Source organism: Mesoplodon mirus (genome assembly GCF_964341445.2).
Source record: "Mesoplodon mirus genome assembly, chromosome: 8".
Taxonomy (NCBI): domain Eukaryota; kingdom Metazoa; phylum Chordata; class Mammalia; order Artiodactyla; family Ziphiidae; genus Mesoplodon; species Mesoplodon mirus.
In genome coordinates, this window is record NC_138984.1 from 72476125 (window position 1) to 72492778 (window position 16654).

Here is a 16654-nt window from a genome sequence, read left to right on the forward strand (position 1 = left end):
CATTTATAATTCACTACACTTTAAAAACATGGGTGTCATGTAAGCATTTTGTTGTTGATTGAAGGCAAGACTTCTGTCATCTGATTACTCTGAGACAGAAAACTTTGGATAGCCAAAAGAGATGAGACCATAACTTTTTAAAAAATATCTTTATTGGACTATAATTGCTTTACAGTGTTGTGTTAGTTTCTGCTGTATAACAAAGTGAATCAGCTATATGCATACGTATATCCCCATATCTCCTCCCTACTCAGCTATGTAAATTAACATCCGTGTCATGTATGAACAACGAGGTGATTACTGTAGATGGTAAATGAAAAGTGATGCAATTTACATGTTTGCACCAGGTTCTATTCAAGGAGAAGGCATTAATAACTCTTATCCAAACTGTCCCAGTTTCCAAATCTTCTTTGGCAGGCAGATGGGGAACTTGTATGATGTCACTATGTATCATGCCTGCTAAAGAACCAGAGTATGTAAAGAAAAAGGTCACTTTTCCTAAGCATGAATTTTTTTTTTTTTTTTTTTTTTTGGTACGCGGGCCTCTCACTGTTGTGGCCTCTCCCGTTGCGGAGCACAGGCTCCGGACGTGCAGGCTCAGCGGCCATGGCTTACGGGCCCAGCCGCTCCGCGGCATGTGGGATCTTCCCGGACCGGGGCACGAACCCGTGTCCCCTGCATCGGCAGGCGGACTCTCAACCACTGCGCCACCAGGGAAGCCCCTCCTAAGCATGAATTTTAAGTGAAGCTTTATTCCCCCTTTTTAAAGAAGGCCTAAATTAATAAATTTACTTTAATTCAAACTCAGGTGAAATATGGGATTAAGGAGTATGCCTGCACTGCAGTGGATATGATTTCACGTCGTACTCGCCTGGCCTTTCTAAATGTCCAGGCAGCAGAGGAGGCCCTACCCAGGATTGTTGAACTGATGGGCAGAGAACTGAGCTGGGGTGATTCCAAAAAAGAGGTATTGTATAGAAGTCTTTAAAACCAATTTCCATTATAGACATGCAATGTCTTAATCTGTTAGTAGAGGCTAGCATAGTTTTTGATGGTGACTTTAGATTGCCTGCCAGTTCCTGTGTGTGTGTGTTTAATATTGCTAGGCCTCAGGAAACTGGAAAGATATTCTTGTAACAAATATCTTGTTTTAACAAATTCTTGTAACAAATATCCTTATAACCGAATATTCTTCCTGGTTGTTTTTGGAAAATCCCTTATAGAAAAATGTTCTCAAATTTGTGGTCGTAATTCCTGAAAAAGTAAGATGATAACAATTGTGGGTAGAGCCTTTTCTGGTTTTCATTGAAACATTCTTAGAATGTATTCTACAGTGAAATTCACACTCCTGCAAGGTTGCCTTTGGTAGGAAATTGTGGTTTTATGGCCTGACCACCAAATGCTTATTGATTTGTGTCATTTGAAATTTTATATTTATATCCAAATTTAAAAAAGAAAGCCAGCGATACTCAGATGCCCACCTATACAGCCCTGGGCTCCTTGTAATAAACAGAAGACTGTCATGATTTTTAATTAAACCAAACTATTGTGATGTGCAGAGGCATTTTCATGTATTTATTCAGAAAATACTCTGTGTTCATTGGTTTATAGTTCCTGCCCCCCCCCAAGTCTTTCTTGAACCCATTCCATGTAGGCTCTTTCGTGGCCATTTTGCTGTAGTGGCTCTGGTCACACTCCCCAGGCACCTTCATGTTGCTCAACATGAGTGCTTGTCAGCTCTCGTCATCCTTTTACTCGACCAGTTAGTGGCCTTGACACAGCTGATTCCTCCCTCCTTCCTGAACACCACCTGTCTTAGTCTACTCAAGCTGCTATAACAGGATACCACAGGCTGGGTGGCTCATATAACGGACATTTATTTCTCCCAGTTCTGGAGGCTGGAAATCTGAGATCAGAGTGCCAGGTGAGATGGTTGGGTTCTGGCGAGAGCCTTCCTCCTGGCTTTGAAACAGATGCCTTCTGGGGGACACAGAGAGCCAGAGAGAGCTCTTGCTGAGGGTGCTAATCCCAATGAGGTTTATCTAAAGCTAGTTACCTCCCCAAAGCCCCATCTCTGAATCCTATCACGTGGGAGGTTAGGCCGTAAACATATGAATTTAGGGGGATACAACTCAGTCCACAGCACCATCTCTCTCAGAGCTCCTCCTGCCTTCCTCAAACTACTGCCATTACTGACCTCTCCGTGTCGTAAATACTTATTCCACTCTGGTTGCTTGGGCCTAAATCTTATTTTCATACTTGATCTAATAAGCCCATCAGCAAAGCTCATCATACTTGTCTTCAAATAATGGCTTGAGTTCAACCCTTTCTTAACTGCTGTCACCCTGATTCAGGCTATCAGCATCTCTTACATGGATCATTATAACAGGAGCCCTCTGTAATCTGGCCACCACCTTTCTGATCCCCCTCATTTTTCTTCCCATTTATTCACTCTCTCCAACCCACAGGTTGAGTTGCTTTTCTTTATTCAAGCCCTACTGATCCCTCTCCCTGGAATGCTCTTCCCTAGATGTCCTCATGGCCTACTCCCTCACTTCCTCCTGGTCTCCACTCCAGGGAGGTCTCTCTTCACTGGACTGAATAAAAGAGTAGCCCCCAATCCGAAAGGCATCTTCTACTCCTTCCTTTATTTTTCTCTTTAGCATCAATACTCACTTGACATACCATGCATTTAGTTTATTTACTGTCAGCCTCACCTCCCAGAAGTAAGCTTCCCAAAGGAAGGGATGTGATCTGTTTTTTTCTGTACCCTCAGAGCCTGGCATATAAAAGGCCCTAAATAATGTGTATTGAATGAGTGAATGAACATTATTGAGCATGTATGTCACATGCTGAAGGTGTAAGGAAGGACCGGGCATAGGTCTTGTCCTTAAAGCGTTTTCAATGTGGTGGAGATGCCTGAAGATGGTTACATATTTGTCACCTGGGAATGGTAGGGAAAAAGGCAGATTTGAAGGCTTGACTATCAGAGTCTTCAGGGGTGAAACCATGGCCCTACATTTAAAATTTTCTCCTCCTGTAATTCTAATGCCATGTATGTAGTGTACTGATGGTAGAAATCACTGTTTGAAAAGAGTTCCTCAATCCTATCACAACACTGTCAAGCATAACCTTTACCCTCATTTTATAGTTGAGGAAACAGGCTTAGGGAGAAAGTCCCCGTGAGAGTTCATACAACTAGTAGGTTGTGGAACTGGGATTGAAACCAGGTGTTCTGATCCCAGAGCATACCCTTTTCCCACCCCGCCCTGTTGCCTCTGCATTGGCCAGACTGGTTTATAGCTCTTCCTGTTTTGAGTTTTGGTTTGGCCAATTAAAGCTATATATACTGGGGAGTGGCAGTGGTGGATGAATTGGGAGACTGGGATTGACATATATACACTAATATGTATAAAGTAGGTAACTAATAAGAACCTGCTGTATAAATAAAATTCAAAAAAGAAATGAAATAAATAAATAAAGCTCTATACTGAGGCAACACAAGAATGAAACTTACTCTTGTGCTACTGCCAATCATTTTTACCATATAGAAGGGCTGGCGATAATGTGTTCCTGTAAAAATTATGGTTGAAATGATCTGAATGTGCAGGAAGGTACTTTGTGCCAGGAATTCAGGCTGTAGGAGGTAAGAAGGAGGAAGAAAATTCTGTAAACTGCTTGTGTTCAGCCCTCCCGAGGAAACTAGATTTAACTTCAGTTTAGATTTTATGAGCAGATTTATGTACTCAGAAATATTCTCCCATCCCCCTTAACAAACAAAATAACAGAAATAAAAGACCTAAAGTTATTACTCAGTATCTGAGACATAGGAGTATTAATGAGAACTGTGGACAGTCTAGAGAGAACAAAGGAGAGGGAAAAAAGAATTAAAGGTTAGAAAGCTGGACTTCTGAGAAAAGGTTAAAAGCATTGGGATTACTTAACCTGCAAAAGTGAAAGAGGAACAAGGTGATAAATAACTCTCTGTAGATGAATTGTGGTTGTTTTTACCAGTCAGTACTTAATGAGTGACTTGTCTACTGAGCATTATACCAAATATTTTAGAGGAATAATAAATAGCTCATAGTTTCAGGGATCTTCAAATTTAATTGAGTGGTTACAACATATATATACCTCAGAAATGTGTGTATATTTTCCAAAATTTATAGAAAGAATTAGAGAACTGTTACTCAAGACCAAAGGCAGCCAACTTAGAAGAAATGGTTAGGGAGGAAGGTGTTGTCTAGGGGACTTGGGGACTGACAGAGGAGTTGGTGAAGACATTTAGAGAATGTGTCATTGTCAGGTTGTGTTTTACACAATTATATAAATTAATACATAATTATAAATAAATATCAATATATAACATCAGTGAAAAGATGACTACATGGTCAAAAGAGTTTGGGAAATTCTGAGTTAAACAAGTGAAACCATTTTCTTTAATGCAGATAATTTGGTGCCTTTAAAATGCTTATGTGCATTGTCAGTTTCCAAAAGGCAATTTATTTGGAGACAGACCCAACTCTCACTTGTTGGAAGGGCTGGTAGAAAGGGAAACTAATATTGCTTTAGGATGTATTTTGGTAAATGCTGCCGTATTATTTGGTAAGGTAGACATTATAACCTTCAGACAAAACATGCATTTCATTGAGAGACTTTAAAGAGAAGATCACTCGAGTAGATTGAGGGTATCTCACAAAAAGAAATTATTTCAAAATTGATTCCAGCAAGGAGAATAAAGGGGAAGCAAGTGAAGAAATGGAGTGACTATGGACAAAGCAAGCTAATAAGCACCAAATATCAAACAGATGGAAGATAAGTACTCAACAATGAAAGGGTATCCAGGACTAATAAGGATGTGTATGAACAGTGTCAGGAATTGGCTGAGTGTTGGCAAAAATGCTAAAAACACCAAAAATAACTGTTAAAAATGGAAAAGAATGCAAGTAAGGCCTAACCTAGGTCATTGCTCAAGGTGACTAGCACCAAATCCTTGACTGCTGGAGAAGGGGGAGAACCTTTCAACTCATAGTTTAATACCAATTTATTTTTCTTTTTTTCCTTTTTTGTCAAGGAGAATGATTTTCATTGTGAGAAGAGCAAAATAAATATTGGTAAGAGGAAATAGACATTCAAATAGGAGGCTGCTCTAAATGAGTTTGTATGCCAACCCAGAAATGTTATACTTCAAGGTACTCAGAGAATTTGCAGATGGGATTTATTTAAGTACTGTTGAGCTTTAAAATATTATGGCAATATGGCAAATAGGAAGAGCACCAGAAGACAGAAGGTAGACAAATGTAGTACCGCATTCCAAAAAGGGAGAAGGGGGGGAAATATAGTTTGTAACCTATAAATTAGTGGTCTTGGCATTGGTCTTGGGCAGTTTTCTAGGTTATGGCATTTTAAGTTTGTTTTATCAGCATTTAGCAAGAAGGTAGTGATCACTGGAAGGTAGTAAGAAATCATTTCAGACATATTTGTTTTCAGAAAGAGCAACAAGTTTGTTAGATTGAGGAAATGTTATAGACATAATGCATTTGGATTCCATGAAGCATTTTATGAAGCCCCATGTGATATCTTCTAAAATTGGTGGATTTGTAACCAGTCAAATGATCACTGTCCTCAGAAGAGGTCTTTGATAGCAGGTCATGAGGATTCTGTCTTTGGTCTTGACCTAGTCTACTGTGGTTCAAGTGCCTAGATTACGACATTGATGGCATGCATCTTTGGTGTACCTGTAAGGAACTGGAGGGAGAGTGAATGTTTGGTGACAACTTGAAGCAATGGGTGAGATTACATTAGGTATAATTTAATAGACATAAATGGCAAACCTTGCATCAGGTAGAAAAACAACTCCATCCATTCATGATAGATTTGACAAGACTTTAACAGTAGCACATGCAAAAAAGAAATATGATTTTCGTTAACTGTGAATGCACAGCAGGTAACAGTGGATCATGGCTGCCCCCAAATGCAATTACAGTCTTAGGCTGCCTAATAGAAATCATATCTCTAGATTGATGAAGCTGATAGTTACTTCTTTCTAGGTACTTGCCAGATCTCTGCTGGAGTATTATGTTGTGTTCTGATCATTTTATTATATGACAGACTAGTTGTGGTTTGGGAGAAATTATTCAGCATGATGATGGGATTTAAAATCATGTCTCATGCAGGAGCGTAGTTCTAGACTTAAAGAAAATTCTTAAAGAGGAAAGCTCTATCCTTAGATATTTGTTGTGGTGTGATACGGGGAAAAAAAACTTAGACTTTATAAAACATTACTATAAGGGGAGGGGGTGGTGGTGGGATGAATTGGGAGATTGGGATTGACATATATACCCTAATATGTATAAAATAGATAACTAATAAGAACCTGCTGTATAAAAAATAAATAAAATTCAAATATTAAAAAAAAGATAAAGAAGAAATTACAAACTGTGTATTACCCCACCACTTTGCATGTCCTTACATTGCATTTCCACATATTTATATATGTACATACTGTATCTTGAAGATAAAGCTTGGATCCTACTCTACAAATATATATATATATATATATATATATATATGTATAACAGAGTCACTTTGCTGTACAGAAGAAATTAACACAACATTGTAAATCAACTATACTTCAATAAAATTAAAAAAAAATAAACTCTCACTTTCCTTCCATGGAATTTCATTGAAAACAACCCCTCCCAACTTAAAAACAAACAAACGAACAAAAATTACTGTAAGAAAGTTGCACTGATCCCAAACAAATTCTAAGAATTGCAGAGATTGATTTAATCTCAGCATAAATATTTTTAGCAGTTGGAGTCTTCCCTTTATGGGCTGCTTTCAGTGGAATTGAGTTACCTCCCTATTGCTAGAGCTCTTCTTTAGATGGAGACCTCATGCTTCTATTTTTGGAACATTGTAAAGGAAATGTGGGGTTAGGGAGGTACTTTGGATGACTTCTAGGGAAAAAAGCCCTTTCAGCTTTAAATTCCATGATTCCTTGCTTGATATGGAGTATGGATAAATTACATAGGTAATAAAGGGACATGACCCGAGGAAGAGCTTGTTCTTGGAGGGAAGTATCAGAGATACTTCAGAGATACTGAAGAGAGTAATCTGCCAGTGAAGAATGCCCTTGGTGACTTCAAAGGCAAGTTTTATGTATACCTTATAAATCATGTATATGTGTGTGTAATAAAATAAATATTTTATGTTATACATAATAAAAAATATATAATAAACATATATAATAAAATAAAATTCCTAAGTTCTTACATAGCAAAATGAAAAGTTAGAAATGCTAAAAAGTTCTCTCAGCTAATATATATATATATAATATATATATATATATTTATGTTTTAAAATATATATGTCTCCTAAGAGAAAGGAAAGTAGGAAGGGAATAATCTCAGAAAAAAAATTATCTTCCAAAGAAAAAGGAGCAAAGGGACTTGTCACTGACATAAACAAAGAAATATAAACACATTTCCTGCAAGAGTATGTGCTATTGTTTTATTTTCCTTGTTTCATTTTGCACTGGCACTATTCTACAGGCCAGAATTTGGGTCTACAAATTGATTTAGTCAGATCCTTTGAGGGGAAGTCTGAGGAATTTAAGACTTGTGTTCCTAAGCATTTTCTATGTTATACTGTATAACAATTTCAGAAGCTCACTGGTCTAACATAGCAAGCATTTACTTTTCACTCATATAACCTGAAGGCTGCATGTTAGCTGCTGTGGTTCTTCTTCATATTTCAGACTGGCTTCAGATCTCTCTGATTCATGCCCTTCTTATGGTACAGGAGCAAGAGAGGCTAAGCAAAACTGTGCAATTTTGTATAAAGCTTTTGCTCAAAAGTGGCATATATTATATCCATTCATGTGCCATTGGCCAAAGTAAATCACATGTCCAGACTCACATCAATGGGGTTGAGAAGTATAATTATGGGGGGAGAAATGTGTGTGTGTGTGTTTATGAAAGAGACTATTTGTGAACAATATACAGCACAATAGAGTCATTTTGGAAGTTCTTAGTTTGGAGACTGGCATGATGAAATCTAAGAAAGACAGTGTTCTCAGCAATAGGTAGTATCAGTTGTGGCCGAGATCATTGAAAACAGGAAGAGTAACTATTCAATAGAATAGCTTGTTTCTTCTCCTGACTCTGTAACTTCTACCCAACTACCAGCATCCTAGTGACAAAATTTTAGAATTAGTTAACCCCATGATGTCTGTCTTGGTACCGTATGCCACATTATAATCGTTGTTCAAGTCCTGGATGTCTTCTTCACTTTTAATTGCTCTTTTGTCACCAAATCTCCCATAGATTTTGCTAGTCAATACTGTGGAAGAATATTCAGCAGTAAAAAGAAACAAAATAGTAAAACATGCAACAACATGAATGAATCTCAGAATTTTCATGCTATATGAAAGTAGTCGGGCCTCCCTGGTGGCGCAGTGGTTGAGAGTCCACCTGCCGATGCAGGGGATACGGGTTCGTGCCCCGGTCTGGGAGGATCCCATATGCCGCGGAGCGGCTGGGCCCGTGAGCCATGGCCGCTGGGCCTGCGCATCCGGAGCCTGTGCTCCGCAACGGGAGAGGCCACAACAGTGAGAGGCCCGCATACCGCAAAAAAAAAAAAAAAAAAAAAAGAAAGTAGTCAAACACAGAAGACTACAAACTATATGAACACTTTCATATGAAATTCTAGAAAAAGCAAAACTCTGGTGACAAAATCAGATCAGTGGCCTGGGGCTAGAGGTCAGGGGCAGGAATCAATTGCAAATGGGAATACGGAAGCTTTTTAGGGGGATAGAAATGTTCTATATCTTGATTGTGGTGGGATATACATCGAACTGCATACCCCAAATAGGTGAATTTTATTGAATAAAATTATACTTCAGTAAAACTGGAGGAAATAAAAAATTGACCTGGCCAGAAAAATGAAGATGAGCTTTCATTTTAGAAAACCATGTGGAAAAAAAAAAGGAAGAAAAAAATCAATAATTCTTTCCATAAATCTTTGAACTTTGTGTGTGTCTGTGTTTTAGGAAGAACTTGAAACAGCCAGGAAGTTTCTGTATTATGAAATGGGCTATAAATCTCGATCAGAACAGTTAACAGATCACTCTGAAATTAGCCTACTGCCTTCAGACATTGACAGGTACTTCTAATAAGTTTCTGTATCTCTCTTTCTTTCTCTTCACTTATCTAAGTATATTTTTCCATTATTCAATGTTGTGTTCCAGGTACAAGAAGAGATTTCACAAGTTTGATGCAGACCAAAAAGGTTTTATTACCATTGTTGATGTTCAGCGTGTATTAGAGGTAATATTTTTTTTTGGTTCAACATCTTTGATAGAAGAATGTAAAGATTATACTAGATAATTTTTTTCTCATCTAGTGCTTTCTATAAGTAATATTTCTCTCTGAATTTTTGAAAGGCTGGTAACATTGATAAAGTGATATGCATAATTTCTAATGAAACTTCATTATTTTTTGCTTTCCTTTTACTTAGAGTATCAGTGTCCAAATGGATGAAAATACACTACATGAAATTCTGAATGAAGTAGATCTGAATAAAAATGGACAGGTTGAACTCCATGAATTTTTGCAGGTGAGTTGTAGTGAAAGGAAACAAGTGTATTTTCTTTTTATCTATTGGTCATCAATTTATATTCAGGAATGGATTTTGAAGTCCACACAGTTGTCACCTCATTCTGAAAAAGAAGAAAGCTTGAAGCCAGCAAAGGTTGATATGTCTGCCCTTAAGGATAAGGCTTTACGTGGTGCATGTTCTTTTGCTTTTTATAAGACACATTCTATTGCGCTGGGCAATTTAGATTAAATCTAAGTTAATTATGGCTTAAAGGACTAAATCAGAAGTGTGCTTTATAAAGAGTATGCCTCGTGGGATTCCCTGGTGGTGCAGTGGTTGAGGGTCCGCCTGCCGATGCAGGGGACACGGGTTCGTGCCCCGGTCCAGGAGGATCCCACATGCTGGGGAGCGGCTGGGCCCGTGAGCCGTGGCCGCTGAGCCTGCACGTCCGGAGCCTGTGCTCCGCAACCAGAGAGGCCACAACAGTGAGAGGCCCGCGTACCGCAAAAAAAAAAAAAAAAAAAAGAGTATGCCGTGGGATACCACCACCGGACCCTTCTTTACTTCTAATGTGGAAAGTATATTTTTAATCGAGGAAGTTTAAAGAAATCAGAGTTGTATTCATTTGAGAATCATATTCGCTTGAGAACCCAACGTGCAATGATTATATTCTTACATTAGAACGAGCCTGAAGAGCAAAAGAAAGGAAACCTATATTCCTGGGTCAAGACCATGTAATTCAAGCATTTCTATTTCTAATTTTCCAGTTACTCAAGGCTCAGTTGTTTAATCATAACCAGGAAGGAAGTAAATTTTGTTACTTTAACTTCATACTGGATGCTACACATCATTCCTAAAAGTTCCTTAAAAGAAAGAAACTCAACAAACCCATACATTATTTGTAACTGTCCATAGGACTCTGCTCTTATGAAGAATGTATTGGTTTCCAAGCAGCCAGGGTTTTTCTGTACTGCTTCTTGGGCAGGTATTTCAAATGAATGCCAGGTCTTGCTTGCACCATGGCAATGATGAATGCTGAACATGAAATAAATTAATGCTGGGGATTTTGGTCAATGTCAGCCCTTTCTTCACTGTGTCAAGTTAAACAAACAAGATCAAGGCAAAGGAAATGGTAATTGTCTCTCTGGAGATGAGCTGCAGATAAGAGCATTGTTGAATCTAAATGCAGAAAATTTTCACAGGTTGTGTCCAGCATTACAAAAAAGAATGTTTAGTTCTTTAGCTTACTGTTTAACTAAGTGGACATTTGAAATTGAGTTTAAAACGTATGCTTGGGAATTAGAAACCATTTCATACATTTTTTGTCTGTGTTTTTCTGTGAGAAAATTTTTTTTTGTCTCAGGATTTTAGAAAACTTTTCTTCAGATAAATAGTTAATGCTTCATTTCATATACGTTGTAAATAAACAAGAGCATTTAGGGTTCAAGGACCTGGGGTCTTAGAAACAGTGAGTCTAATTTTATGGATATGCTATGTGGTTTGGGTGTTAAGTAATTTTCTTGAGTGCAATAGAGTTAAACACGTAGAAAATAATTTAAAACATCTGCAGGCTTTCTTGTAGAGTCTTTTTTAATAACTGAGTATTTCTTGTCCAATTCTAAATGAAAGAGACTATTCATGCTTCTACTAAGTACAAATACACAGTGTAATTTTCAACTTAAAAACGCTGACACTATTTCTTATGAGATATATTCACACCCAAATACTATTTTTTTCTCGTAATATGGTTTCAAGATACATGTAATGTTTGAAGAAGACTTTGAGTTTTTAAAGGTTGGTACATCATACAATGTTTATGGATAAAGAAAAAAAACTCCAGCTCTCTCAGTTTTGTTAGCGCTGATAAACTTTGAAAGTCTTTATGGAATCAGAGGCAAGACGATAAACAATCAATTGTTCCATCTGTAGATGTCAGCATTCTTTGTTACACCATTCATCAGATGCAAAGTATGTTTTCAGGGTTTTATTTTTCATAAAATATTTTCCTTCCCTGAAGATTAAGAGCCCATGTTTATCCCATTAAACACCATTTTGAATATAGACTTTTTAAAAAATAATCCTCATGGAAGGATCTCTATAGATACTGTATGGTTACATGACTTTATTTTTAGGTTTGGGCTCTAATGACACTTCTGCATGTAGGAGTCCATCTCTAATAAGCAATAGCTTGTGAAACAGCTTTTAATAAGGTCATGAAATTCTGATCCAGCCCCTTGGCAGATGCCTCTGACCCTTATTCAGAGTCTTTTTTAAGAAATGTATTTCTTTAGGCTAAAATCTATAACCCTAAAAATATTTTGAGGATTTACAGATATATATATTTCTGATGAATGACTAAATCAGTTCTTTAAAAAATAGATAAGATTGAGGAAGTGAGATCAAGAAAATAGTAAAAACCACATCAACTTGAATAGGAAAAAAAAAAAATCCCCATGCTGATAATTGCACAGTGCCTTCCAGATTAAAGGCGTTTGCCTGCTGACTGCATGTAATTTCAAGACTAATTCTGATTTTATCCACTGGATAAAAATGAATTAACTAAAATCTGGGCTGTGGAGTGCTTTTAATTCTTAAGGTAGATCTCTGGGTCCATTTTCAAGGACTTAAATGTAAATTACTTTAAAAAGTCTTTAAGGAATTTGGATTTGGGGGACTTGAAGTTGTCAAGTACAGTAACACTAAAAAAAGAGTAGTTAAATATAGGTCACGGTTTGTCTTTGTTCAATCCCTGAGATTCCCTTTTAAGATTTTAAAATGGAATTAAAGATTCAATATTTGAGTTACTCCAAAAAATATATGCTCTGAGCACATTAAGGGGCAAAAAGTGATGCATTCGATTTGCATTTAAAGGCAGGCTGATTAGCCAGATAGGTGTAGTTTTTGCAGCCGTGGCAAAATACCTGCCCCTTTCCCCCTTTTTGAAATGTTTGAAAATTGTACCCTTAAGTGAGCTGTAGTACCTGCTGCGGTTTTCGACGGGGGCACTTAATTACCCCTGCCTGCTGCAAAGGTAACCATTAAAATGCCATGGAGAAGGGAGGAAGCTGGTTGGCCTTCTGAATCTGTTGCCTATTTTCTCTTTAAGCTGATGAGTGCTGTTCAAAAAGGAAGGGTGTCTGGAAGCCGGCTTGCTATACTCATGAAAACTGCAGAAGAGAACCTCGACGGAAGAGTTCCCATCCCCGTGGACCGAAGTTGTGGAGGACTGTGAGTCTGAGCAGTAAGTCCACAGCCAACAAACATAGGAACAACAAATCATCATGTACCAAACCAGAGATGACTTACACCGCTCTAAAATAGTGGATATGGATAGCTGCCTTGTTTTAACACTGGGAAACATTCCAAAGCTTTAGGATGTCAATGTATACCCTTTATTTGTATTTGCCATCCAATCTAGCTTCTTAAAAGTGTATTTTATCTTTTTTTCTCTCATTTTCAATGCACACTGGTTTAATGTTTTGCATTTATTTTGTGACCTGTTAGACTGGACATGCTCCCTTTTTGTTTGTTTATTCATTTAGTCTAAGTCAGTTTTAGAGGCAGAATATTTTGGCAGAAATTGAACAAAAGAAGCTGGAAACATTTCCTGATTTGCACAAAGCTCTGGACATTAAGCTTGTTGATAGTATTTGTTCTTAAAAGAAACTGAGTGGGGTGGGACCTATTAAAACGATAGTGTTTCTGGAGACCCCTCAGCCTCTTCTTCCTCCAGCTTGTCTGTGTTCGTCATCCAGACTTTATATCTAGAGCGTGACTGGCAAAACTGGAGAAGGAAGAAAAAGTTTAGATCTGGTATAGGAGCAAGTCTCGGAGAAACTCTGAAAGCTTCCAGAATCACAGGTACAAGATATAAGGATAGCATTGACATTTACTGGGAGTTACAGTGATAGTTTCATCTCAGCAATTCATTTTTTTTCCCCAGTCACTGCTGGTTTTTCTTTGACTATTACAGTTGCCAGGAAGATCCTTGCTTTTCTTACTTCAAAACCAGCATTTAAGTGGCAAGTTAGATGCATTGGGATGGGACTAAATTTCTCAAATCTTTACAGTAGTAATAAATTTAAGGATTAAAAACCTGTGTTTATATATCCACATATTATAGCACCATTTTCAATCCCCAAATCCTAGATCTTGGAGCATGTGACACTGTCAAACATGACCTATTTTGCTCAGGTTATTGCATCATTTGGGGGAGTATTTGTAAACCGATAGTAAAAGAGGAGAGAAATAGCCTTTAGTTAACTTTAGTTACAATTATTTATAAAAAGCCACAAAATTGCAGTGTTCAAGGTCATTTTAATTGCTTAAAGCCTTTCTCCTTCTGTACTCAATAGAAAAGTTCTCAAACAAAAAGAAATAGAGAAAACCACACTCAGCACACACACACGCATTCCATCACACACATACACACTCACAGAAAGACAAAACAAGACAAAAAAATCAATCTGCCCATACCACTCTCTATATACTTCCAAATGTAAAATAGCTAGCTAGTGGGAGGCAGCCGCATAGCACAGGGAGATCAGCTCAGTGCTTTGTGACCACCTAGAGGGGTGGGGTAGGGAAGGTGGGAGGGAGATGCAAGAGGGAGGAGATATGGGGATATATGTGTATGTATAACTGATTCACTTTGTTATACAGCAGAAACTAACACACCATTGTAAGGCAATTTTACTCCAATAAAAATGTTTTAAAAAAATCAATCTGCCCAGAATTTAGTAAATATGTAATATACTGAATTTAAAGGGCCAATGTATGCTTTTACAATAGTTTGGTGGCATTTTAGCCAGTCATCTGAATGTTTATTCATTGTGCTTCCTCTTGTGAAGTTAACTACCTACTTTTTTTATTTTTTAAGATCACGTTGTGTATGAAATAGGAAATGTGACCCTTTATTTAATGTCAGGTTTTCATTGTGCAGACTCGAGATCTTAATTTTTCAAACTGGTACATAAACACTTTTGTGCTATTATTTCTATATATGTCAACACTGTAGAATATCTTTTATGCCTCATTCACGTGGGGTATGAGCCTGTCTGCCATAATATACACACTGGAGGTCCACTCACCTAAGCCCCTACCCCTACCTCTGAAATAAACAGTGAAGACAGCACCTTAACTCATTTTGCTTTTAAATGAAGTTTAGACTTGCCACTGCCTAAAGGAAAACCTAAAACAGAGAAAGTGACCTCCCAGGTATCACTGTGAAGTTTTTTCTTTTAAGGTGTGAGTTTTTTTTTTACACTGGTTTCTTCCTTCCTTTCTTCCTTCCTCCCTCCCTCCCTCCCTCCCTCCCTCCCTCCCTTCCTTCCTTCCTTCCTTTCTTTTTTAATAATAGAAGCATGTGGCTTTGTAACTTAGTGTTTTTCTATCTAGACAATAACTTCACTGTTTAGAGCCCAGTGACCCTTAATAGATAGAAGAGCTGTCCTTTAAAACATCAGAGATGATGTACCACGATACTGTACATTTGTGCTTTCTCTCTTTCTCTCTCTCCTTTTCTAGTTAAATCAAGACAAGGATGACTTGTATCCTCCCTGAATCCATTACAGTAGGGATAAGGCTTATAACCTGACTGGGCTGGGCAGAGCTGTATTTGAAAAGAGGCCTTGTTTCTGCATGCTTTTTTATGAGTGAAGTTCCTTTAAGGACAAAGAAAAGCGCACTTTTCTTCTTTTGAGCACATCTGCTTTTGCTTAAAATCTGCTAATTCTAAAACATACGCTCCTTCACCGATCCCAGAGACTCATCTTGGAAACGAGCTGGTTCCAAGTCTTTACTGTGAATAAAGCACCCCTGCATTTTTGTGTAAGTTCTTAATTAAACCTGTACAGCTTCTTTACCTGATTTCAGAAAAGGAGAGAAGAAATGGGGGGTGGGGGGAGGTGTGAGTGTGATTCAAAATCTATTCCAAGCACAAAAGAATTATTTTCTTTTTGTATAAACATGTATCAGCTGATTCTGTTGGGGTGGGTGTGAGGTGTGTAGAGATTGTCTTTTATCAAGTGATTTATTTAAAAAGGCTTTATTAAGGGGATTCAGGTGAAGGAACCCCCATCTGTGGTGGAGAGCTGGATGCTCCTTTCAGTAGCCCTTCCCACAGTCATAACAATAGTGATAACGCTGGATTATTTGTTAAGCCAAGGTTGTCTGCCTCATATCCTTCATGCTGCTGCAACATTCTTGCTTTCAATCAGTTTCTACTGAGTGTAACTTTAGGATTTCTACGACTAAATGCATGCTCCCTATTTTGCTTTAGTTTCTAGCTTTGTTTTGTCTTTTTCAAAATATATGTAGCTTACTCCTTTGTACAACAGAAATTTCATTCTTTTACTAAACATACTGTAAGAATGATCATTGATCTTATTTCCTTTTTTATGTATTTGTAAAGATTTTTGGCATATGAATGTAATAATATTGAAGTCAACGATGCTAATAACTTGCACTGTTTTGCATTATGTCGATCCTTTTTAGGGAGTAAAAGAGCCCTACTGTGCTTTTAAAGAATATCAAGTATAAACCCAGTACTGGAGTCGATATACACACTGCATGTTTTCATATATGGCATTTTTTATGTATTGTGTTGGGTTATTGTTCTAGATTGGACTCTTAAATACTATGTTTGAGGCTGGGTTGTCATTTTTATAACTGTCTTGGTGTTTTATCACCATTATTTATTACTCTTGATATACAGAATGAGCTGCATGCATTTATAGAGCAATAAGAGGATGTATTTAATGTGCCTTGTTTTTAACTGAATAAGAACTGAAAGCATGAATCAATAAAACTGATTAAAATGGGCCATTTACTGGCATTTTGATGTTACTTGCAGTCAGAGAAATAACTTTGATTACTGTTGAAGTTTAAAAAGTTTGAAAATATCTTCACAAACTGTATTTTTAATTGCACTCACACATTAATTATTTTCACTTGCAGTTTTGTAATTTTATCTCAAAAGTGAATCCCTGCATAGACCAATGCAATTTTATGAGACTGCCACATTTATTTGTATTAATTTGTTGCTGGAGGC

The 16654-nt window shown here is 37.5% G+C and overlaps 1 protein-coding gene across 3 annotated transcripts in view; it reads left to right on the forward strand.

Moving 5' to 3' along the window:
* GPD2 (glycerol-3-phosphate dehydrogenase 2) overlaps window positions 1-16424 on the forward strand; it is a 157221-nt gene extending 140797 nt beyond the window's left edge. For all 3 annotated transcript variants that reach the window (XM_082631151.1, XM_082631150.1, XM_082631149.1), the window contains exons 13-17: window positions 809-967; window positions 9056-9168; window positions 9254-9332; window positions 9523-9621; window positions 12710-16424. In XM_082631151.1, coding sequence (XP_082487277.1) covers window positions 809-967; window positions 9056-9168; window positions 9254-9332; window positions 9523-9621; window positions 12710-12835 — 576 coding nt within the window. In that variant the 3' untranslated portion in view covers window positions 12836-16424. The remainder of the gene's footprint in view (window positions 1-808; window positions 968-9055; window positions 9169-9253; window positions 9333-9522; window positions 9622-12709) is intronic.
* Window positions 16425-16654: the final 230 nt, after the last annotated feature.